The following is a 25,774-nucleotide window of genomic DNA, read 5'->3' as shown; positions in this document are numbered from 1 at the left end:
TAGATGAGATCAGGGCACTTTACTCTGAAGTCAAATGGACTACGAAACAAATCAATAAAGTTGATATTACTCAGAAGTATGTAATACTGAACCAACATTTTGGCACAAAGCCTGCGTTTACCCAGGCAGCACAATTCTAATTTGTCTTTTGACCAATCAGATCAGCTCTTTTGCCAATAATTGGAGAAAATATCTGAATTGGGCTGCCTGTCTAAACGCAGCCATAGTGACTGCCTCAGGGCTACGACTTAGTTGAAACAGGTTATTTGTATGCAGTGCAATCAGTGCAACCAATGGCAATAGGGAGAGGTAACATAATCTTAGTGGTGCACTCTGTGATTTTTAAACAGTTCATATCTGGCTTCCATTCGATAATATCCAAAAGAAGTGAATGAAATACTCTTTTTTGAGTGTTTACTGAGTGTGGTTTGTCTGAGGCTGAGGGAGGAACCAACATGCAGCCAACTGAGCCACATTCCCTCTCCCACTCCCCACCACAGAGTTAGACATCCAACCAGGTAGGATCATAGCCTGAGAGATAGAAGCATTAGGGAAGACCGGGGCCCCGTACAGTGACATGGAATCTGAACCGTGGGAGGGCATTTGGCTTATGAACTCTATTTCAGCCATTTATTCAACATAGAAACATAGCATAGGTCTATGTCAAATCCTCTTCAGTATAATGTGCGGCTTCCATAGTGTTCATCAGTATTCCAGTTAAAATTCTGAGGTGAAAGGCCTTCAATACAATCTTAGAATAAAGGGTTCCAAAAGGGGTTCTGCGGCTGTCCCCATAGGATAACATTTTTTGGTTTCAGGTAGAACCCTTTTTGATTCAAGGTAGAACTCTTTTGGGTTCCATGTAGAACGCTCTGTGGAAAGGATTCTACCTGGAACCAAAAGGGTTCTACCTTGAACCCAAAAGGGGTTCACAAAGGGTTCTCCTATGGGGACAGATGTAGTGCTAACATCCTTCTTTGAGCCACTTAACCATAACATTAGCTTACTTAGAAAAATGAAGAAATAGGTCAATGGAATGTACAGTACATAATGTTAAGTAGATAACGTTAAGTACATGTAAACAACAATTCTGTGTGTCTACTCAGATTTAGATAGTGCAAAGGGTTTGGAGATATTTTCAAATGTTTTCCCCTCAAGATAATCCAGCCAATATAGACTGAATAATCAATTTGTACGCATGCATGCACACACTGTCAGTATAGGTTGTGCATTGTTGTATTAATTCAATTACATACCAAGATGATAGGAAGGGGAGGAGGTGTTAAGTAACATGAATAAATATATACAGCTAATAATTTATGGTTGAGGCAACATCTATTCCAGCATGGAGATGTGTGACTTTTAGTTTAGACTTCACATTGCATACACAGTGCAAGTGGCAAGTGAGTAGGACGCAGAGTGGGGAAACAGACCCTCAGGGCCTGCAGAGGCTAACATGGCCACAACAACCCATCATTATTTACAGCATTGATACAGGTGTAGGATCTTAATTGGATCACCCTGTTGCAAGAGAACTTTCCTGCATGCAAGACATTTTCAACGTGCAGTGTATTTGCGGTTTAAAAAGGCTTTTGAAGTTTGTAATTTCCACTTTGAAAATTCAGACTTGATTTTCCCTCAACCCCTACAAAAATAGCCATTAATTTTAATCCACATAATAATTCAAATTTCCTGTTGTTGCAGGATTAGTTTCCTGTTGTAGCAAACTGGTTCAAATTAAGATCCTACGTCTGTATAGGGGCTGCAACTGTAAAAAACATGAGGAATATGGGGGTAGAGGAGGATAAAAAGCATAGCTGTTGACAAAGAAACATTTTCTAGCTTTTGCTTTCTGCTCAACATCTCTCTCACAGACCTTCACCAGAAGTGACATTTGACATAAGAATATTATCAAGGCATGGGAAGGATAGCCTCAGGACCAGGTTATTTGTCCTATCGCACCAACTCCTCGTCACTCATTGTCATGCCAAACAATATTTGGCTTGACAATGAAAGCAACGGAGTTGGCAAGAGAACAGACAGATCTGGGACCAGAGTATGAGAAGGAGGCTTTCAGGTGTAAGAATGAGAAAAGGATCTTACAGATGCTCCATGTACTGTATGATAAGATGTATTCTGGAGATAAGCAGCTGTTTTGTTTTGAACAATACAATAACCCAATTCAGCTAGCACAGTTTAGGCTCTTCAGTGATCCATGTGTAAAAGCGTCCTCTGGCTGAGTGGCTAGGATTGCTTATAATATATAGTATTATTGCTTATAACAAACCATGCAGTGCTATGGTCAATGTCCATCTGACATAGTATCAGCCAGGTTGGAATATTCCTATCTAGGGTGGTGAGAGCGACCCCCTACGTCACAACGATGAATGACCCCATAGCGACGACTTTAAAAAGACAGAGGCAACAGGCAGAAACACTAAAACGCGTGAATAGTAACGAAGTGCAATGCCCATCGCAAGTGAATCCGTCGTGCTACAGTGGGATCGCCTCATGTGGAGATGGGAGAAGTGTGCCATTGTCATTTGGCTCTGTATCCCTCCACATCGCTCAAGCTCAAGGCCTATTTTGTAGCCTGGTTAAACCAGACTGAATGTCTCACACAATGGGGAAGCATAGAAAACTCTGTGTATTAATAAACATGGCTCTGAGGGTACCTGTTTTGCACGTTCCTTCTCTCAAATAGGTTCATTCAGTCGGAGGAGATGCGATATGAAGCTTTACTCACAGGGCAGTGTTTAATTTGTCCTGTAAAGTAATTAAATCCCTCTCAGTTTATGCGTCCCAAATGCCACCTTATTCCCTATGAAGTGCATTACTTTTGACCTGAGCCCTATGGTTCTGCAGGTAGTGCACTGAAAAGGGTGCCATTCAGGACGCACACAGTCTGTCTGTAAAATAATCACACAGGTCACTGGCTAGATCCATGGGACTACAGTAGAAAATTAGCCGGCTGGCTAATCTGCCACAGACATTTTCACACATGTTGATTAATGTGCATCGGCCCTGTCAAACACACCTAATAAAATCAAGTAAAGATGAATGGGAAACAACTACCATAACAGGGATATCATACCCAATGTGTGCATTTGTTTGTATTATATGCAACACATGAAGAGAACAGCCATAAACCTCCAACCTGTATACGCTCATAACTTACCATTTGAACCACTGAGACACTGAGTAGCCAATGGATACTCAAGCAGGATTAAAGACCTCAGATTCACGGTCGTTCCTGACATTCTGAATGCTGTGCAGAATATATCATTTTGAGCCCTATAGTATCTTGGCTCTCAGATGGAAAAGTCAACAGAAAGTCTCTCAATATGAGACCCAGGGAGACCTGTCATGGACATTTCATTGGCAGATTATAGTTGTTTTCTTAAGTTCTTTATTGTTCAATTAATCCAAAGACAATGGCTATTCATCTGAAGTGTAACAAACCCCAGCAAAAACAAAGACTATTCAGTCACACAATATTCGAATAGATCACCCCCTGTAACACATATCTCAAAAATATACACACTGTATACTGTAAACGTACAGCTGAAAACAGCATATCATAAGACATGAAAAATAGCACTTTATCAAACAATAAGGCGCTATATCGTATGTAACATCACCTAATATGTGTGCATGTCAGTAACTGAAAGTAAAATTGAAGCATTATTAGTGCAGATAGGAATGGGATAAGACAGACGGAAAGCGGTAGAGTTGTGTTGATGACGCTTAGTACAATTGGAATAATGTGGATAAACGTGGGCTTCAACAAAAGCATGCTTTCACAGTATAACGATACAGCTGATGGTAAAAGCTGTGAAGGGAGAAACCAGTGTATCACTGAGTGGAATTCAAAAAAATTCAAAAAGAACATTTAACCCTCAGATTTTGTCCATCAACCATTGTGCTGTTCTACCAATAGAAAGCCTCCATGATCTGTAGTCCTGCATTTTGCAAGCACGCACGCACGCACACACCAAACACACACACACACACCACATTACCCCACATCAGCTATGTCTTGCCTACATTGGACACCTAATCAACAGCCAACAGCCCTCGCGAGGGCAGAGCAGTCACTGTACTGCTTCAACATAGCGATCCCAGATCCACACAAGGCCCGTCTGCACGTCCTCCTGTCAGTCACCATCTAAACCTAACCCTGTCAGTCATCATCTAACCCTAAACCTGTCAGTCACCATCTAACCCAAACCCTGTCAGTCATCATCCTCTTTGCCTATCTCTTCAGGTAGCGGTGTGCTGAAGTCCTGAAAACATGTTCTGAAGTAGCCAACCAGGGACTCAGACAGGTGCTGTTGGCTCTGCAGGGACAGGAAGTGGCCCTCATCTGGGTAAAGCTGTCTCAAACAAAGGTCAAAGGTCAAACACAAGATCATTGGGACTATCATTCCTGTACTGAAGTGTGGTTACTCGTTTATCAGTAAGAAGGAACAAGAAAGTTACTTAATGTTTTTCCTGAGTGGTGTTTGTGTGTGTGTGTGTGTGTGTGTGTGTGTGTGTCGCAAATATATTGGCTAGCAATCAAAATCACTTCAATAATCACATTATGTAATCACTCATTTAACATTTTCATTCAAATTTGTGGATCCCGGCTCGTACCTGCATTGTGTAGTTCGCTCCAATTTTGATCAAGTGCTTAATCAACTCCGCTGAATGTTGGAAATGAACATTTGCTGAGAAAAGAACAAAAAAACACCAATTGGTTTTGCAAATTGTCTTTGAAAACAACACAAGGCCAATCGCTGATTACGACGTACTTAGGATTGTCTATTTTCCATTTCTGTTGGACGAAAGGGCAATTACCATCAGCTGTTCCGTGAATCAACAGAAAATCCGGTCCTTGCGGTCCTTTCATCATGTTTCCTTGCAGTCCTTTCATATTTGGAAGCACTCTAGAAACCTGAGAGAATAGTTATGGGAGACAGTGTAACCTCAGGTTTTCTATTTTATTGAACCTTGATTTTGACAGGGAGTCATGCTGAGACCAAGGTCTCTTTCACAGATGAGCCCTGTATACACATCAATACACACATCAATGTTCCCATCAATATTCACATCAATATACACATTAATATACAGTATACACATCAATATACGCGTCAATATACACATCAATAGTCACATCAATATACACTGTACACATCAATATTCACACAGCAATATTCACATCAATATACACTATACACATCAATATACACATAAATACACAAAAAGCTAAACAAAACCTCAGGTTTGAACAGAAAACAATATCTGAGGGAAAACCAAACCACAGCAGTGAATAAAGAGTTTGTGAAAAGATCACGTTATACAACTAGCCTTGTTAAATCAGACTGCTCACTTATTCCTTCACTTCACAATCAATGCTGAGCACAGTGTCCAGCCAGGCTACAATACAGGACTGGATCAAACCTGTCTAGCACCCCCAGGGGATCCAGTGTGTTTTCCATGTCTTTTTCCATCCACCTCTCAGGACTGTATGAGTGATGCCCTGTTTGTTTACGATCATTTTGACCTGCTTCTCTGGACTAGCATCATTTTACATTTTAAATGGCTGGAACTGTGTGGCCCGCAATATCAACAACCCACTTTCAGGGGAACACTTTCACTGATTACACTGTAATCTCACACAGGACGTTGTACGGCTTCACGAGTTATTATTCTGACTGATGAACAATACCTGGCCCATGAACACCCAACACACACACACACACACACACACACACACACACACACACACACGCTTCAGTGTGACAGTTCCCACTGTTCTCCAATCTGCTGTGATAAACTGTAGAACCCACAAATAGAAAACCATCAATAACACCAACAGATTGACTGTGATAAACAACTTACTTGATATCTGTTGTCGTTCTTTGACGTCAGGCCAAAGTATCGCTCTGAAAATGCTGAAGCTTCATATAGAGAAAGTACACAACATTTCAAAAAAGTATTCAGTTCTTTCAATCATTGATAATCAAATTTGTGCAGTATTTCATGTCATTTGTTGTGGAAAATGTACTCACACAAAACACATAGCACCGGTTTCCCAATCCTAGACTGAGCCTAAACCTAGACTGAAAAGCTATTTCAATGGAGATGGTCCATTCAGCTTGCTTTTCAATCCAGGACTAGGTTTAATCTCTGTCAAGGAAACTGACCTAAAGGGTAAGATCATGGAAACATTACTCACCGTAAAGTTTCCAGTCAATCACTGGGGAATTAGCAGCTGCACACTTAATCAGTGCAGTGGACCTCAGAAGCATCAAGGTGAGGTAAGCACCGTATCCCTGGAAAGAAAAAAACACCTTCACTTGTTGAACACACCCGTGAGTGTGAAGCATGGTGATCAACTGAAAGACAGCAGTTAAACTTGCCTTTCCGTAGATTCCGATCCGCGCGCGGTCAATGTATGGGAGTGTCATCAAGTATCTGCAATAAGTAAATAAAAACAACCCAAAACCGAATAACTAATTATTTTCCCAGAAATTTCATGAGGGCTTTAACACAGATGACTGACAGGGAAGTTAAAGAGTGTACAACCATGCCATACATTTTCATTGGAAAGGGGAAAATATTGTATCATATTACATCATATTGTATCATATCACATCCTGTCTTATCTTATGGTATTGTATTATATCATATTGTATGGCATCGCATCGCACTGTATATCGTATTACATCTCATATTTTGCATTGTATATAGCATCATATCATCTAATAGTGTATATCGCATTGTTTATCATATTCTATATTATATATATTACATATATATTCTTTCCATATACTATCCATAATGTCTATACATCCCATCACATGTAAAAAATATACATATATATATATATATATATATATATACAGTGAGGGAAAAAAGTATTTGATCCCCTGCTGATTTTGTACGTTTGCCCACTGACAAAGAAATGATCAGTCTATAATTTTAATGGTAGGTTTATTTGAACAGTGAGAGACAGAATAACAACAAAGAAATCCAGAAAAACGCATGTCAAAAATGTTATAAATTAATTTGCATTTTCCATTTCTCCTGACAGAACTGGTGTAACCGAGTCAGGTTTGTAGGCCTCCTTGCTCATACACGCTTTTTCAGTTCTGCACACAAAATTTCTATAGGATTGAGGTCAGGGCTTTGTGATGGCCACTCCAATACCTTAACTTTGTTGTCCTTTTTTTTGCCACAACATTTTGCCACAACTTTGGAAGTATGCTTGGGATCATTGTCCATTTGGAAGACCCATTTGCGACCAAGCTTTACTTCCTGACTGATGTGTTGTGAAAACTGAGTTTAAATGCATTTGGCTAAGGTGTATGTAAACTTACGACTTCAACTATATATATATATATATATATATACACATACTCTGGACTCCAACATAGCTCATCCTAATATTTCTATATTTCTTTTATTGCATTCCTTTACTTTTAGATTTGTGTGCATTGTTAGATATTGCTACACCCGTAATACATCTGCTAAATATGTGTATGCAACCAGTAAGATTTGATTTGATAAAATTATGTAATATCTCATCACGTCACATGCTGGTCGGAGGTTACATACTCCAATGCAGCTATCTGGTCCTGAACATCTACGGTACCCAGGCGCTGGTGGACCTGCTGCAGGACTCTCAGGCCCCGGAAGCCTGTCCCCCTGCCATCCAGCCTGGCCACAATCACCTCATCACAACTGACCAGCACGGAGTCCCAACCCAGCTCATACTCATCACTCACTGACTGACTGCCAGGCCCACCATCACTAAGAGAGGGGCGGAAGAGAGAGAGAGAGATTGATTGATTAAAGCTTCTCAAACATGTTAACTCATTTAAAGTTCCATATTATGCGAAAACATCTTCCCTGAATTGAAGAAAGCGTAATCTCACATCATGGAATTGGAGTTAGAAAATCATGTGTTTGTTCTCAAGGTAAAGTATTCAGTTCTAAATCTATTGCTGAATGAAAATGTACTTAAGACTGTGCAACTATGTTAGAATGCTAGGAAAGAGGAGCGATGCTTACACAATCAAAAGAAGGCCATAGAGAAGAGATTCAGAAAAGTCAAGGGGATAGGTGAGTTTCAAAGGCAGCTCTGTGAGAAGAAAATATTGAATTACAGTAGTTATTAAAATAAACAATATACTGGTGCGAGAGAACGAGGGAAAAAAAGTGACCGGCAGACTATATAGCAGAGAGAGAGAGAGAGAGAGAGAGATAGAGATAGAAAAAGAAATAAATATACACGGAGAGTAATGTTTAGTTACCAAAGTCTTCACTTGGAATAACCCTGACATCTGTCTTAGAGATCTTTTTGATTTCCAAGGCAGCTCTCAGAGGCATGTTGTTGTCCAATATAAAGTAAGCTGTGAGGATAAAGTGTGAAAGTAACCATTAACATACCGTGTAAAGAGACACAAGGATACTGATTATATTGGGTATTAAACTGTGATGGGAAAATCAATCAACAGATTGTTTCACGAAGCAGATTCATTTGAGTTTTACATTTTTCTAATACTGTTGGCTGACTTCACATAGGCCACTGCATCTAAACCAGATGCCCTGTGATTCTTGGTTTTAGACTGTCACCAATCACATCATTTCAGTACAATTATGCCTCATATTCAGTATCATTGAAAAGCATCCAGGCATTAAAAAAAGACAAATCAATACCATTCGCATTAAAAACACTTCCCAGATGCTCATTTAAACCTTGCCAGAACATTTCATTTGGACAGCTGTTGAAAATCTATTTCACACGATGTGAAACACAGCCAACAATCTCGTGGCCATATATGAAATAGGAACCCTTAAAACAGACTGGAAACAGTACAGTACAGTACAGGAGACGAGAGTTCATAGCAATACTTAGTGTTACTCACTGTTTACATCATTAAAACTCTGCAGCATCACAGATGGAGCACCGGGACCTGTGCAACAGAAGATACACTAGCAATACTGCACAGCATTGTTTTGAGACTGAACAGACGTTCAGTATGATATTCTAACATGGTTTAATAGTAGTATTGTAGCAACCCTAGCCTATGTAAGCCCAACGACGTCACCCGTGGGATATAGTTATTAGAGCAGTGGTTAGGAGACCCAGGCGCCATCTGCTACTATATCATAAAACACATAACGGCATAATTGACATAATTACTCCCTAACCATATCTCATACATTACCCAGAATAGGTTGGGTTTTACTACAGTGGCTATAACATATCCACATAAAGCTGTATTTGTCTGAATGCTTTCCAGAACGAAAAACACAGACCAGACTCGTACCTTTACACTGTAGAATAACATTCTGTTTGTTCGGGCTGATGTCTGCATCAAAGAATGTGCATGTTTCCTGGTTCATCTCACAGGTCAAACATCGTTGAGAGAACAGACCAATAGTAGATGCACTGAAAGAGGGATTTTTATTTTTTTAGCACTTCTTCACATTCTTGAGATAATAGCATTTCAACAATGTATTACATCTATGCAATACAGATTGGTAAGACAAACTGGAGCTGAATAGGGCTAACAGCTACTAGAATGAGGCTGAAATGTCTGGCGTTATTGAGCAGAATATTTTCAGTATGCGCTTTTCTTCATGGGGAAAATGTTTTAGAATCATTTCTCACCTGTACACGTGTCTCTTTTGTGGGGAGTCTTGAGTACCGATAAAATATCTATATAGGTGAAAGCAGAATGACTTTAACTAGGGCAAGTACAGGAAACTATAGTTACAAATAGAATAGCTTCAACAGAAGAGATGTTTGAAAAGAGAAAAAAAGGCCAACACTTGTTGAAGCTCATATCTGTAACACGAAATATGATATGAAATTATTCTCATAACTGATGTGAAAGGATCGGATAGACTTACATGGTTTGCTCCCCCTCATCATAGGCTAATATCTTGGTCACCTCCCAGTTGCCTGACGTCAAGTGACGGGCATCATTTTGATCACTTCTGAACTGAGAAAAGACAAAATGTGATTGTTTTCGATAAAAACATGTTTAAAAAAAGACACAAAGTGAGCACTGAGAATGCCGGAGAATGACAAGATAACCAATGTGTATTTCAGAATTGGAGTATGACAGCACCCACCGATTTAGTGAACATGGCAATGTGATGGAAGTCTCCTTGTCCCCCCTGCTTCACCGGTATGGTCAGGAAAAACCTGCTCCCGTCCTTTGAAAACACTGGCTCCTGGTTCTGAGGACATTGGATTTAAGGGACAGTCAACGTGCATCAATTTCCTCTTTACTATTAGCATATAGATACAATACTCACTGTTTTAAAATTGCAGCGCAATTTGGAGCAAATCAAGCCCACAGCAGCATTCAAATAAAATGTTACTAGATGGAAATATGAATTGCTAAAATTATAGAACATTTACATTTCAGCTTACCTGTCTGGTGAGCCAGAGATCTGAAGCTTCCTCATGTTTCTGAAATTCAAGTGAAGGAACACGTCTTAGATCCAACATGGAATATGACACAGACGACACCAATAAAACCCATTTCTAGTGAGGACCACCTTAGCGTAGGTGAAGCAAAAACCCACCTGTACACAGGATCCGATGGTGGCGTCACACACAGTGAGGAAGGACACGCTCTGGGGCCGGTTGAGCCATCGTACCGCTGCATGGGTGTTGCTGATCCACTTCACCATGCTCACATAGTGTTCTCTGGGTCAAAGTCAGACAAACGTTTAGACGGATAGCAACTACTTCTCTGGGCATTCGAATCATATTTCTGAATGATGGTTGGGTACTTGTGAATGGCACTTGATCAAACATGCACTGTAACAATCAGGGGCGGACTGGCCTTCTGGCATTTCAGGCAAATACCAGATGGGCTGGTGCATTTTTAGTCTATGGGCCTCTTTAACTTGGATTTTTCATGCAAAATTATCACTTTCTGGCTAATAATGGGGGAATATAATTGAGGAATATAATGGACAGGTGTGGGGGGTCTCAAGGAAAAAATGGGCCGGTGTGTTAGAAATGACAATGCCAATTTCTGGTCCCAGTCTGCCCCTGAAAACAATTAAACATGTATACATAGAGATTCAATTGTCGTATACTGGTTATAACGGTTAGTAAAGAAATAACATGCAAAGAATAACCTGACATGCCTGGTGGCACCACAACAATTACAAATGCAGACTAAAAGAATTAAGGGGCTGTCAGAATGATGTGTCTTCCTCACCTTCCTTTCAAGCCATCAGGTGGTACCAGCTCCTGAGTGTGTGTGGGGCCGTACAGGTTCACCACCAAAAGCCTGACTGTAGGGTTGGGCTGGCCAGCCTGTCAGCAAACAGATCCTCATAAAGTCAATGATTAAGTATGCGGAGAAAATCAAATACTGTTGCTACACCGCTTTCAAACCAAGGTGCATGAACAGAGGATATTCAGCAAATCATTGTAAACTATGCTAACAATCAATGCTTCAAATGACCTCACAGGTTATTATCTTCTTATCATCTTTGTTTTGCCTGGACCATTTGGATGTCTGTCCTAGCTTAACATCTTTGTTTTGCCTGGACCATTTGGATGTCTGTCCTAGCGTAACATCTTTGTTTTGCCTGGACCATTTGGATGTCTGTCCTAGCTTAACATCCAACCAGAGATAATCTCAGAGATGACCGAGCAAATCATTTTTTTTTTTTTTAATCGCTGGAGGTAAGGAATGAACTGGCAGAAGATCATTGTGAATTCTTCATACAAGCAGGCTTCTTTGTTCAGGCAGATTTAGATGTGTTAGAAGTAGGGCTGGCACGGTAAACAACGATTATGGATGAAGAACGTCATGTCTAAGTCGACAAACTTCCCCTAAAAGCAGTAAGAAAGAGTAAGCCTGATTCACATCTAACAGCCGATGTAAGGAGAGATGAGAGAAGATAAAACTAGCCCGTTTGGTGTTCTGGAACGAACAGCTGACTGTAGACAGCCGGGCATTCAAAAAGACTAGACGTGCAGTCAGGAGCGAGAGGAGAAGTTGTGCTTCTTTTTTTTTGCTATTCGAACGGTTATACTTGTAACTATAACCGTGATCATTTGGCTGACAAATAACCGTAATCCAAAATTCCATAACCATCACAACCTTTGTTAGAAGCGCTATTACCTCCTCCTATAAAATCTGAGCAGTGTTCTGATCATTTTGTCTAATTATTTATTCATTTTCCAATTTCCCTTTTGTTGAGACTCCATAAATACTTGCTCTATCAGATTATAAGACCTTTATGTGTGCAGTATTTGTAACCAACTCAAAGCACAGGATAATCAAGATAACCGGATAGCTATAGTTGTTGTATCGACATGCAATACATATAATACAGCACATCAATCGATAGCACAGAAACATGACTTCCAAAACTCAAATCTAGTACACTGTGTGTATCAACAAAGACATACAATCGTTATATCATCAGAACTGAAATAACTGTTTCTTGAGCCAACAGTTTTTGTTGTTGTTGCTAAAAAACCAATAGTGTTGTTTTTCCAACAAACAAGCACAATTTCACCAATGGGGGCAAAATAATGACACAGACAGATACATGCACTTTCTTCAGCAGCATGCTGTCCCATTATATTGCGCCTTTCCATTACCTTGGGGTATGGGTACTCCTGTGATCTGGGGTAGGGGCTGCCAGTGAACCGAGGCAGGAACATGTTGGGTACCAGGGTATCGTTGATCATGAGGAAGGCCAGTCTCTCTCCATCAGGTGACCACCAGTGGACTATGTGTGACTGCAGAATCTCCTCTAAAAACACAAGGTTGAAACTACACTATAATTTTTTTTCGGATCTAGTCCTATCCACATGAATATAGGCTTCTTCTGTACACCAGTACTTGAAGTTGCTATATACTGTATAAGATCGATTTGTTATTGTAAGTGAAGTTTAAGAGAAAGTTTGAATTTGCATCTGCATCAATTGGAAATCGGTGTTTTACACAACCTTGTTGAAAATATGCCAAAAGGATGACAAATTAAGAATTTGTACAGTTTTTTTATGGAACTTGTTTTGGGTTGATGTAGATAAAACATAAAATTGGTCTTAATTAAGTCAGGGCTACAATTCATCATTAAGGTGTAATTAATAATTGCAAATTATGAATGAAATTGTCTCTGAGCATGGAACAATGTGTAGATTATGGCCCATTCATGAGGAGACTTAACACTGCTGTAGTGAAATAATGACATTCCTTCATCTATATTTCATTAACTTTGATAAACATTCTGAGTTAGTTCTCATTTATTCAATTATTCTTCGGAAATGGGACTAATATCGTTAGTAGTGTTAATTTTGAATTCTTATTCCATCCGTCCCTGAATGCGACTGAGAGCCGTTCAACTGTGAATGTGATGAATTCCTTTGTGGCTGAACATTATTTATTTCCAAAGCCTGGAATACCTTTCCTGACATTGTGTCCTTGAGTACGCCCTGAACCTGTAAATTGGCATTCAGACAAACCTTCATACAGCCAGTCAGCGATTCCATTAAATATGACTCCTTCCTCTCCCGACGAAGTAATCCTAAGAGAATTGCTCTGCACATCTGATTGGTAATAGATGTTGTTTTCAAAGATGTAGATCTGAAATGAGAGTAAGGAGAATTGCAATTGTGCTTTGCACAGTGGCCAAAAAACTATAGCACACCAAAAGCCATACTCTGATTCCCATCAGTATCCTGCTACAATACAGCACTAGTTCACTGCCAGGGAAATATGGTAGTGATTTTATTTGAAATTATGACTTATTTCTATCTATGATCCATATCAGGAATTTAAGTGCACCATACTAGGTAGTATCATGCTCTCTGCAGCCGATGTGAGTAAAACCTTTAGACAGGTCAACCTTTAGACAGGTCAACATTCACAAGGCCACAGACGGATTACCAGGACGTGTACTGCGAGCATGCGCTGACCAACTAGTAAGTGTCTTCACTGACATTTTTCAACCTCCCTGTCTGAGTCTGTAATACCAACATGTTTTAAGCAGACCACCATAGTGCCTGTGCCCAAGAACACTAAGTTAACCTGTCTAAATGACTACCTAAATGTCTGTAGCCATGAAGTGCTTTGAAAGGCTGGTCATGGGTCACATCAACACCATCATCCCAGAAACAATAGACCCACTCCAATTTGCATACTGCCCCAACAGATCCACAGAGGATGCAATCTCTATTGCACTCCACACTGCCCTTTCCCACCTGGACAAAAGGAACACCTATGTAAGAATGCTATTCACTGATTACAGCTCAGCGTTCAACACCATAGTGCCCTCAAAGCTCATCAATAAGCTAAGGACCCTGGGACTAAACATCTCCCTCTGCAACTGGTCTTCCTGACAGGCCACCCCCCAGGTGGTACAGTAAGGTTAGGTAACAACACATCCGCCACACTGATCCTCAACACAGGGGCCCCCTCCTGTACTCCCTGCGTCCGACCGCAAGGCACTACAGAGGGTAGTGCGAACGGCCCAGTACATCACTGAGGCCAAGCTTCCTGCCATCCAGGACCTCTATACCAGGCGGTGTCAGAGGAAGGCCCTAAAAATTGTCAAAGATTCCAGCCACCCTAGTCATAGACTGTTCTCTCTGCTACCACACGGCAAGCGGTACCGGAGCGCCAAGTCTAGGTCCAAGAGGCTTCTAAACAGCTTCTACCCCCAAGCCATAAAACTCCTGAACATCTAGTCAAATGGTTACCCAGACTATTTGCATTGCCCCCCCCCCCCCCCCTCCCCTCCCCACCCCACACCACTGCCACTTTCTGTTGTCATCTGTGCATGGTCACTTTGATAACTCTACCTACATGTACATACTACCTCATCTGGCCCCACACATTGACTCTGTACCGCCCCCCCCCCAGCATTTCACTGTAAGGTCTACACCACACCTGTTGTATTCGGCGCATGTGGCTAATGCAATTTGATTTGATTTGATATTGATGAATTATTATATATTGCTAAACTTCAGTATTCTCTTTTTCAATCAGTTCCTTTAACACGTTCACTTTTGTACCCTTTTAACAATTAAGTGTACTTCATTAGGCAAAAATCACATGCTGGGTTTTGTTTGTGACCAAACAAACTCTGAACAGAGTAACAGAAGCTCAAAGATGTCTGGTCCTGATAAGTGTAGTCTGCATCCCCATCTGTAACAGGACCACCTGCTGTCAAAATGGCCGCCTGATATACAACAAATGGTGCTTTCTACTCCTTCACATGAGAAACTGTACCACAACTGGCCATCATAAGAAATATAAATATGGCAAATTTGATACCAACCCCTAGTGTGACTACTGGGTTTGAAACCGGGTCTCCTGCATGCCATAAAAGCACATTCAACACATATTGATGGAACCCTGTACAAAAGCCGTCAATAATGCTCACACCTATCAATTTCTTTCACATTTGTGATGAGGCATCTATGACAGTCTAGGAGCTGTGCCAATAGGTTGATTTCCGATTGGGTGAGAGAGAGAGAGAGAGAGAGAGAGAGTGAAAAGAGGAAGTGTATGGCATCATAGAAGAGGAGAGGAGAGACTCACCAGCTGCTGTCCCTTCACACCCCACGCAGCATGCTGGAGCACTGCATTCTGGACCTCCGGAGGATTCAATTCCCACACCTCCCTGAAACACAAGCGCACACACAAAAGTACACAAAGACAGGCAGACAGGCATGAACAAATCCCATCTGTTGTTGAACTAGAAGTGTCAAAGATTGGGTGAATCATACATAATACAGTATGTTCTTCAGTATGCATGTCAATACAAGACATAAAGCATCAACCAGTCCATTCAGTCTCTTACCTTGTGTGGATGTTGTAAACAATGTACGATGCCGTATAGGAATGTCTATATACCTGAAATTAAAAGTAATGACAATTAATGTTATAATAAATAATAGACAACAATAAAGCATATATGATGCAAATGAATCATGTTAGAAACCACGTGTCGGGATTCCACAATGTAATTGTTTCCAAAAGAAATTCAAGACTGTGTTAGCCCGCACAGCTCAGGGAGCCAATGCAAGTCTTCAGTTGTCAGGCAAGGTTAATCATCACGCAAACTTGGTTGCACACCACCTTTGATACTGCATAATAATAATGCATAACACAACTAAATAACATTTGCATCAGTCCATTCTCAAGGGAATCCCATTCTGGTGCAATGTTTCCAAACCTTGGTTGCCAGCGATCCAGCCATTAAACAAAGAGGAAATCAATGAGAGATCCTTGCTTAGGGCCTAAATATTAAAACTGAAAACATAAAGGATGAATAAAGAATAAAGAAAGAGAAAGAAGATAAAACTCAATGAGGTTAGTACACCTGTCATTAACCCAGGTGGTGCAATCTGATTTCTGATCAGAGCCTATTTGCTGTTTACTCTCCTTCCCGGTCAGAATCTCAATTGTAATTTCCTTGAATCCTTGAGTCCTCTCTCCTCAACTCCTTCTCAAAACGCATTGAAACAGAAGATCTGAGATTTCTTTCGGACCATCTCCTCCTATGCATTCTGAGAAGGAGGCGAGGAGAGAGGAGGCGAGGAATCAAGGAATTATAATTGAAACTATGCTTAGGGTCATGGGAAACACTGATTCATTCTGTAGCTGTTTGGTTATTTATATAATTATTTGTTTGGCTGAAAGGTGATCCATATCTCATACTGCTCTGGTGGAAGCCAATTGTACTCAGTTGACATTTGGTGTACTAATAACGCCCTGTGACGTTGTACTGTATGTGTTTACATGTTTATCTCTCGTAACTGTTATTTAAAAGTGTAAGGGTAATCAACAAACAACAGTCATTTAACATCTATTCATATCCTACCTGTTTCACTTCGTAAGCAAATAGCACATATTTCATGTCTGGAGAGAGAGAATATTTGGCTACTTTGAAAGACACCTAGGACAAGGGAAAGACAGAAGTCACAAATAAAACATCTAAAGGTTAATACATATTGTACATAGATCTAGGAAGCATCTTGTGCACACAGTACATTCGGAAAGTATTCAGACCCCTTGACTTTTTCCATGTTTTGTTATGTTACAGAATTATTCTTAATCTACACACAATACCCCATGAGCAAAAACAGTGTGTGTCAAGCTTGTTTTCTTAAGGTCGTTGTACAAGCTTGACACAGCTGTATTTGGGGAGTTTCTTCCATTTTTCTCTGCAGATCCTCTCAAGCTCTGTAAGGTTAGATCGGGAGCGTTGCTGTAAAGCCATTTTCAGGTCTCAGAGATGTTGATGGGTCAATATGGTACTGGGTAATTAATGCTGATGGGTCAATATGGTACTGTGTTATGAATGGTGATCGGTCAACAAGTGACTGTGTTGTGAATGCTGATGGATCAATATGGTATTGTGTTATGAATGCTGATGGGTCAATATGGTACTGTGTTATGAATGCTGATGGGTCAATATGGTACTGTGTTATGAATGTTGATGGATCAATATGGTACTGTGTTATGAATGTTGATGGGTCAATATAGTACTGTGTTATGAATGCTGATGGATCAATATGGTACTTTGTTATGAATGTTGATCAGTCAATATGGTACTGTGTTATGAATGCTGATCGGTCAATTGAGGTTAGAGAGGGGGACCCATAGGTGGCAAGCTACTTACAAACGTGCTATTTCTCAGGATCATTTCTGTTTCATTTAAAGCAAAGTTGAACTTGATGACGTGGCCGTCTCGGTTCCTGTACAAAACCTCTGAATCTGTAAAACGATACAAGAAAAATGGTGTCAAATGTTCATTGATAACCATATTTTAGATAAGAAGAAAAAAATAGGACTACATATTCTGACACTGTATATCCACTTATCAATATCCATGTCAGACCCCAAAGAGAGAGAGGGAGAAGGAGATGGAGAGAGGGGGGAGAGGGTTATCTTAGTCCCCCATCGCAAGACTGACTGGCACTTCATTTTCCAGCAGTTCGTTTCAAGAGCGCCTCTCCTCATTTCTACTGAGCAAAACCTTTTTGACCTGCAGCCAGCCAGCCAGCCAGCCAGCCAGCCAGCCAGCCAGCCAGCCAGCCAGCCAGCCACATTACTGCAATGGCTTCCTTTTATTTGGCATTACAAATCACACTATCTATCTTTAGGAATATGGCTCCCAATTCACTGTTGTTGGCTCGGGCAGTTGCTCTCAGTAAAAATATGATATTAAATGCAGCTACATCACTGGTTAAGATAAATCATGAAGAACGAGTGTAAAACACTTGGTCAGCATTATATTATATTATATATTCTAGAACTGAATCCCTCAAATAAATACAAAATAACAATAGAACATTTAATACAAATCTACATAGCCACCTAGCAATGCTCAAATGTGTTAAATGGCTAGGACATTGCGAGGTCTAGAACGTTAGCTTACTGCTTGTAAGTACACCTTTGTGTTTTCACTCAAAACATCTTACAAAAACATGCCAAATCATGAATTATTTTGGAGGGGTGGTTCCTCAGATGGTTCCTACAACGTGGAGGATGTACTGTACATGTCTAACTGATCCATTGGGAGGTTGATGGAGAGGAGTAGGAAGCTACATGCTTCACCGATCCAACACAATTGTAATATTTGAATGGCACCTCAACTTGTACTTTTGACATGATAATACAGGTAAACTATGATGATATTCCAGCAACTATGGTGGATGTGTAACCAGGGCAGTGCAGTACAGCTTGGCTCAGACTGGCTCAGACTGGCTCAGACTGTGAAAAGGGTAGTCTACTACAGGGTTTCCCGAAGTCGGTCCTGGGGCCCTCCGTGGGTGTACGTTTTGTTTTTTGCTCTAGCACTACACAGCTGATTCAAATAATCAAAGTTTCATGATGAGTTGGCTATTTGAATCAGCTGTGTTGTCATAGGGCAAAAAACCAAAACGTGTGCCCAGTGAGGGCCCCAAGACCGAGTTTGAGAAACCCTGGCCTACTATAGACCATTTAGCAATACTTTGATTTCAGGAGAACTAGGAATAAGACAACCAACAAGCCCAGTTTGAAGCCTGTAGCCTATGTGGTGAGTCACACTATCTAGCTGGAGCTCATGTGACACTATAACCTTTAAATTGCCATTCGCTTAGCCACTGCTGTCTCTGCCTCGGTGACATCATTGGAAATATATTTTTATTCAGTTAATGAAAATTCCTCCTATGTCCACAAGGCTAGGCAATTATAACATTTAAATAGCCTTCCTCACATGACATTCAACCATTATCTATGTAGACCATAATCAGGTAAAATGTGTGTTCCTGTGTGGCTCAAATGATGGAGTATGGCACTAGCAAGGTCAGAATTATGAGTTAGATTCCTGCTGGGGCCACCCATGCGAAAATGTATGCACTTTGGATAAAAGCTTCTGCTAAAAATATGTCTTCCAATTTGAGATACTACTATGGTATTAATGATTAATGGAAATACTGTGTCAGTCACCAAAACATGGACATGAAAATATATAAGAATACAGAGCTGAACATGAATAATGCATTATTACAGAGACATGTCAGAGGTTATGGAATCACATAGGTTGGTAGTCATGATCATGCTGGGCATGTGTATGGACAAGCTAATAGGGTATGACTGTGGTGATGAAGTTGATGCTATATTGAATCACTCATCATATCCCCCAGGGTGTACCTACCACAGCTTCCAATCTAATGTCTCTAATTATAGTATAATTTACACTTCATATTCTATATTTATGGACAACCACTTCATATTCTATATGTATGGACAACCACATTCTAATGGGGTAAACAGAGTGTGCATGGTGTTCACATTTCCGAGGCTATAATTGGCATAAACATTGTGACCTCTTCCCTGAGTAAAATACATGAAGACGTGTTCTGACTACTATGTTGTGTGAAAATGTTAGGTTAGTTCTCATTTACATAAGTCACAAATACAGTACATCCCACTGGCCAGAACAAACATTTCTTTATCCTTCCCCAGACGGTTGAGAATAATATACACCACGTACAATATAAATAAATCCACTATAATTGAGAATTTCAATAAGCATTTTTCTACGGCTGGCCATGCTTTCCACCTGGCTACCCCTACCGCGGTCAACAGGACTGCACCCCCCACAGCTACTCCCCCAAGCCTTCCCCATTTCTCCAACTCCCAAATCCAGTCAGCTGATGTTCTGAAAGAGCTGCAAAATCTGCACCCCTACAAATCAGCCGGGCTAGACAATCTGGACCCTTTCTTTCTAAAATTATCTGTCGAAATTGTTGCAACTCCTATTACTAGCCTATTCAACCTCACTTTCGTGTCATCTGAGATTCCCAAAGATTGGAAAGCAGCTGCGGTCATCCCCCTCTTCAAAGGGTGGGACACTCTTGACCCAAACTGCTCCAGACCAATATCTATCCTACCCTGCCTTTCTAAGGTCTTCGAAAGCCAAGTCAACAAACAGATTACCGACCATTTCGAATCCCACCGCACCTTCTCCGCTATGCAATCTGGTTTCAGAGCTGGTCATGGGTGCACCTCAGCCACGCTCAAGGTCCAAAACTATATCGTAACCGCAATCGATAACAAACAATACTGTGCTGTTGTATTCATTGACTTGGCCAAGGCTTTCGCCACTGTCAATCACCACATCCTTATTGGCAGACTCAGTAGCCTTGGTTTCTCAAATGATTGCCTCACCTGGTTCTCCAACTACATCTCTGATAGAGTTAAATGTGTCAAATTGGATGGCCTGTTGTCCGGGCCTCTGGCAGTCTCTATGGGGGTGCCACAGGGTTCAATTCTTGGGCCAACTCTTTTCTCTGTATACATCAATGATGTCGCTCTTGCTACTGGTGAGTCTCTGATCCACCTCTACGCAGATGATACCATTCTGTATACTCTGGCCCTTCTTTGGACACTGTGTTAACAACCCTCCAGATGAGCTTCAATGCCATACAACTCTCCTTCCGTGGCCTCCAACTGCTCTTAAATACAATTACAACTAAATGCATGCTCTTCAACCGATCGCTGCCCGTACCTGCCCGCCCATCCAGCATCACTACTCTGGACAGTTCTGACTTAGAATATGTGGACAACTACAAATACCTAGGTGTCTGGTTAGACTGTAAACTCTCCTTCCAGACTCACATCAAACATCTCCATTCCAAAGTTAAATCTAGAATTGGCTTCCTATTTCGCAACAAAGCATCCTTCACTCATGCAGCCAAACATACCCTCGTAAAACTGACCATACTACCGATCCTCGACTTCGGTGATGTAATTTACAAAATAGCCTCCAATACCCTACTCAATAAACTGGATGCAGTCTATCACAGTGCCATCCGTTTTGTCACCAAAGCCCCATATACTACCCACCACTGCGACCTGTACGCTCTTGTTGGCTGGCCTTCGCTTCATACTCGTCGCCAAACCCACTGGCCCCAGGTCATCTACAAGACCCTGCTAGGTAAAGTCCCCCCATATCTCAGCTCACTGGTCACCATAGCAGCACCCACCTGTAGCACGCGCTCCAGCAGGTATATCTCTCTGGTCACCCCCAAAGCCAATTCCTCCTTTGGCCGTCTCTCCTTCCAGTTCTCTGCTGCCAATGACTGGAACGAACTACAAAAATCTCTGAAACTGGAAACACTTATCTCCCTCACTAGCTTTAAGCACCAGCTGTTAGAGCAGCTCACAGATCACTGCACCTGTACATAGCCCATCTATAATTTAGCCTAAACAACTACCTCTTCTCCTACTGTATTTATTTATTTATTTTGCTCCTTTGCACCCCATTATTTCTATTTCTACTTTGCACTTTCTTCCACTACAAATCTACCATTCCAGTGTGTTACTTGCTATATTGTATTCACTTTGCCACCATGGCCTTTTTTGCCTTTACCTCCCTTAGCTCACCTCATTTGCTCACATTGTATATAGACTTATTTTTCTACTGTATTATTGACTGTATGTTTGTTTTACTCCATGTGTAACTCTGTGTTGTTGTATGTGTTGAACTGCTTTGCTTTATCTTGGCCAGGTCGCAATTGTAAACTTGTTCTCAACTTGCCTACCTGGTTAAATAAAGGTGAAATAAATAAATAAATGAAAAACAATATATTCAGGAAATCGATGAATAGGGTGTATAGTTTCCGTGGTTACACAAATTAATTGTATGAGATTTAAATACATTGTTGATATGCAGGTTGTTTGGAATTTCATGTAGTGTATGCACTAGAAAATAACAAGGGCCATACTAAATATCATGATCAGCAAGAGTACGTTTACTATTACAACCCTATTTACAACATGTGAAATGAACACTACATGTGATACCCAGTTAGTGCTGATCATTTCACACAAGGTGTTAAAAAAATACAATTCAGTTAACATGTATGCGATTGTGAACACTAGTTTTATAATGGTAATAGCCTAAACCTGAGCAGCTTTTCTAAGGGGTTCTGTCTACTTATAAACAGTCTGATAGAGTTGTCGCATAGCACGCTAGCAGCAGGCAGACAGGGAGCACTCACCAAGATAAAACCCCCCCCCAAATGTAATGAGGTCCTAGCAGGAACAGTCTTTGCAGCTGTGCCATGGCAGACCACTGCCTTTCACCATTATATCACTGTCTGTCTGTCTGTCTTTCTGCCTGTCTTCATACCACCTGTGAGCTTGGCTCTAATCTCACCAATATTTCCCACTATAACGTAATGTCAGCTAACATGAGAGAGGTGGTGATGAAATCACTAGTCATTATATTTCTCACAGTGTTTTATGGAGGGGTCGCAAAGTTTTATCGATGTGTCCTACAGAAGGAGAAACGTCAGCATGAGCGGACGAGGGGGCGGATGATATGGCTTGATCCATCGCGGAAGGCGTTGTGAAAAAAGATGGGAGGCCCATGAGAGTTAATGCAGTCCATCAGGTCAACACAGTGTGCGAGAAGGCATCACACTCCAATCCCCATAATGAGAATCAACAGGCGACTGAAAAAGTAATTTGTATTTGCTACCCTTGGATGGAAAAGCTCTCCGCAGGCTTCCAGGCCTCCATTTCATACACAGGCTGGAAGACAGCCCGCTCGCTGTGGCCAAGAAGATCGAAGAGGAACCACACTAGCTCAGGCAACAGGACAGACACCAGCGCTGCCACCCCAAATTATTCTCTCACACTATTATGAAACCTGCTAGGTTTTGGAGAAAGGGGTATTGTCCTGGATATGGGACTGGGAGATTTGACCTGAGAGTATATCCCAGAGGGGCTCCCAGTGATGGCTTGAGATAGAGTCCACCCTGTTTTGGCAAACCGGCCAGAATTGAGGCATGACTGGGAGGCCATCTGTTTTACTGAGACGGGTCAGGAGGTGTTGCTCCCATGCCATGCTAAACTCTCAGCTGTCATTATAGCTCAAGATGAGATGAAAGCTTGCAGGAATACTTCCATGCTTGAGTTGAGAGGTTCAGAATGCTCTGCTTCTGAGTGAAACAACGTTTAAAATGTATAACAACAACAAACTAAAATCTATGATTTGATCGTTTCTTTATGATTCTAGGATCATGTCAAGAGAATAGAATCTCTGTCACCCTCATCCAACTATCAGATAGACTGTAGCCTAATATCTTCCAAAAACTAGCCAACCTGGTCACACCCTTTCTCTTATAATAGTAGCCTCCTGGGCAGACCCTTTCTCTTATAATAGTAGCCTCCTGGGCAGACCCTTTCTCTTATAATAGTAGCCTCCTGGGCAGACCCTTTCTCTTATAATAGTAGCCTCCTGGGCAGACCCTTTCTCTTATAATAGTAGCCTCCTGGGCAGACCCTTTCTCTTATAATAGTAGCCTCCTGGCCACACCCTTTATCTTATAATAGTAGCCTCCTGGCCACACCCTTGCTCTTATAATAGTAGCCTCCTGGCCACACCCTTTCTCTTATAATCGTAGCCTCCTGGGCAGACCCTTTGTGGGACTGACGAGGGCTTATAAACTGTTGCTTTTTGGGGTGCTTTTTAATGAAATCCAACCTTTTCATGTGAGCCTCAATCAGATTGAGAGGATAGGGATCAGTCTAAAGGCTTCGTTACAACAAGAATGTTAGACGGTTATCCTGAAAGTACTTACCACTTATCCACCTGGCCTCAGGATCGTGCACCAAGAACTCTGGTTTAAACAGGTCCAGCACAGTAAGTCTGGAGTTAGCCGCACCAGGAAGTTCCACTGAAAATAGGATAACAGTGTCAGACCAGTTATCAAAATACGGATATTACAGCCTGATGGGGATAAAATCACACAGGAAAATAATTTATATTCATACACACATAACAACAGTCAATATTACCCTGATCATGAAACTGTTTTGAAAAACTCAGGGCTCTGACTAAATAACCTGACCAGGAAAAATTCAGATTCTTATATTGTGTTAGTTAGAATACAGGCATACAGTAACTATGACCCTAAAAATAAACCCCATGAGGTCTCTTGGTCACCCTGGTGGGTACAGTACCTGGTGTGAGAACAAAGACAGACATGGTGATGAGGGAGCAAACTGCCACTATGACCAGCAGGGAGATGGCTATTCCTTTGTAGTTCCTTGATTCAGGGCTTACTTGCACAAAGTCCTGGAAAAAAAACACACGGAGCAAACTGAGAACCCTCTTCAACTAAATAATGTAATGATTACTATCAGACATGAACATGTTTGGTATTAGAGGCTCCTATGAAACATAGAGGCTCCTATGGAACGGGGAAATACTGTGTTCCTTATGCACTTGTAGACTCTTAATAAAACAATATTGTAAGATTCCAATTCTAAATTGCAATTAAGTAGAGTCCACTTTTGGTGTCAGCAATGAGATCCAACCCCACCACTTCCTACAATATAATCCCTAATATAATTACAGTACCAGTCAGTCACTGCAAGCTTATGGTTTAATTAAATGCGACCACACTGCTATCTATGGACATGACTTTGTCTCAAAGCAGTAGGTGTCCACCTTTTCATGATCAACATTCTGAATATGTCAGAGTGAATAGGTGTGTGTCTAGCAATTTTTTGACTGACCAGAGCTGACGTGATTAGAGCTGAGAGGTGTATAGATGGGTGTTACAGTACACCGCCTAGCCTTCCTTTCGCAGTACATAAGGGACGTAGGGAGGGCAGAGAGTGGTGGAAACACAAACTATTGATTGCTCTCAAGAAGCTATCTCCAGAGAGAATACTCCCTGAAACCTTCGAATGTCCCTTTCATTTCTCCTCTAAAAACACTGAGTCGTAACCACTGAGGCATAGAGGGAGACAGTTTTAACCTGGCTTGTTGCATAAATTTTTGGTATGTCTATATTCTATACATAAATCAATTATGCCCATTTAATCTAATGTTGGTAAGCATATAGAATTACAGCTGAACATGGTTGGTTGAATTGATTTGGGGAAGAATGCAGAATTACTGTAAAAGCATACCGGATTTACATGATTGGTTCATAGCCTGTAACCTATGACCAGTTAATGTAATATGTATAACAACTATAAAACCAAACAGATTTTTGGTAAATGCGGTTCTAGGTGTTTTTTCATCCTTTGTTAATTTGTCATGAGGTGGTTATAACAATTCAATAAAGAAAATATTTGGGACGGCAACATCCGGACAATCATTTTTCCTGCCTGTTACATTTTGGAAACAAGACCATTCATCAGAACAATGCAAATAGACAAGCAAGGATGCAAAACAGACAGGCAGTCCAGCGCAAGGTAATCAACAC

The 25,774-nt window shown here is 41.0% G+C and overlaps 1 protein-coding gene across 2 annotated transcripts in view; it reads right to left on the bottom strand.

Moving 5' to 3' along the window:
• Positions 1–3,260: 3,260 nt before the first annotated feature.
• The window catches only part of LOC106574433 (inactive dipeptidyl peptidase 10), a 55,247-nt gene continuing 32,733 nt past the window's right edge, over positions 3,261–25,774 (bottom strand). The window contains exons 3-27 of one of the 2 annotated variants that reach the window (XM_014150319.2): positions 24,519–24,633; positions 24,137–24,232; positions 17,677–17,771; positions 16,876–16,950; positions 15,853–15,905; positions 15,591–15,672; positions 13,511–13,631; positions 12,644–12,798; positions 11,244–11,341; positions 10,597–10,720; positions 10,442–10,480; positions 10,138–10,245; positions 9,913–10,004; positions 9,671–9,718; positions 9,327–9,448; positions 8,922–8,969; positions 8,307–8,405; positions 8,065–8,134; positions 7,609–7,803; positions 6,411–6,465; positions 6,227–6,323; positions 5,890–5,948; positions 4,843–4,939; positions 4,639–4,712; positions 3,261–4,376 (exon numbers count right to left, since the gene is read on the bottom strand). In XM_014150319.2, coding sequence (XP_014005794.2) covers positions 4,236–4,376; positions 4,639–4,712; positions 4,843–4,939; positions 5,890–5,948; positions 6,227–6,323; positions 6,411–6,465; positions 7,609–7,803; positions 8,065–8,134; positions 8,307–8,405; positions 8,922–8,969; positions 9,327–9,448; positions 9,671–9,718; positions 9,913–10,004; positions 10,138–10,245; positions 10,442–10,480; positions 10,597–10,720; positions 11,244–11,341; positions 12,644–12,798; positions 13,511–13,631; positions 15,591–15,672; positions 15,853–15,905; positions 16,876–16,950; positions 17,677–17,771; positions 24,137–24,232; positions 24,519–24,633 — 2,358 coding nt within the window. In that variant the 3' untranslated portion in view covers positions 3,261–4,235. The remainder of the gene's footprint in view (positions 4,377–4,638; positions 4,713–4,842; positions 4,940–5,889; positions 5,949–6,226; positions 6,324–6,410; positions 6,466–7,608; positions 7,804–8,064; positions 8,135–8,306; positions 8,406–8,921; positions 8,970–9,326; positions 9,449–9,670; positions 9,719–9,912; positions 10,005–10,137; positions 10,246–10,441; positions 10,481–10,596; positions 10,721–11,243; positions 11,342–12,643; positions 12,799–13,510; positions 13,632–15,590; positions 15,673–15,852; positions 15,906–16,875; positions 16,951–17,676; positions 17,772–24,136; positions 24,233–24,518; positions 24,634–25,774) is intronic. The other variant, XM_014150320.2, reaches the window with a different exon arrangement.

The sequence above is a fragment of the Salmo salar genome, chromosome ssa16 (genome assembly GCF_905237065.1).
Source record: "Salmo salar chromosome ssa16, Ssal_v3.1, whole genome shotgun sequence".
NCBI classification, from domain to species: domain Eukaryota; kingdom Metazoa; phylum Chordata; class Actinopteri; order Salmoniformes; family Salmonidae; genus Salmo; species Salmo salar.
This window is presented reverse-complemented; position numbering and strand designations above follow the sequence as displayed.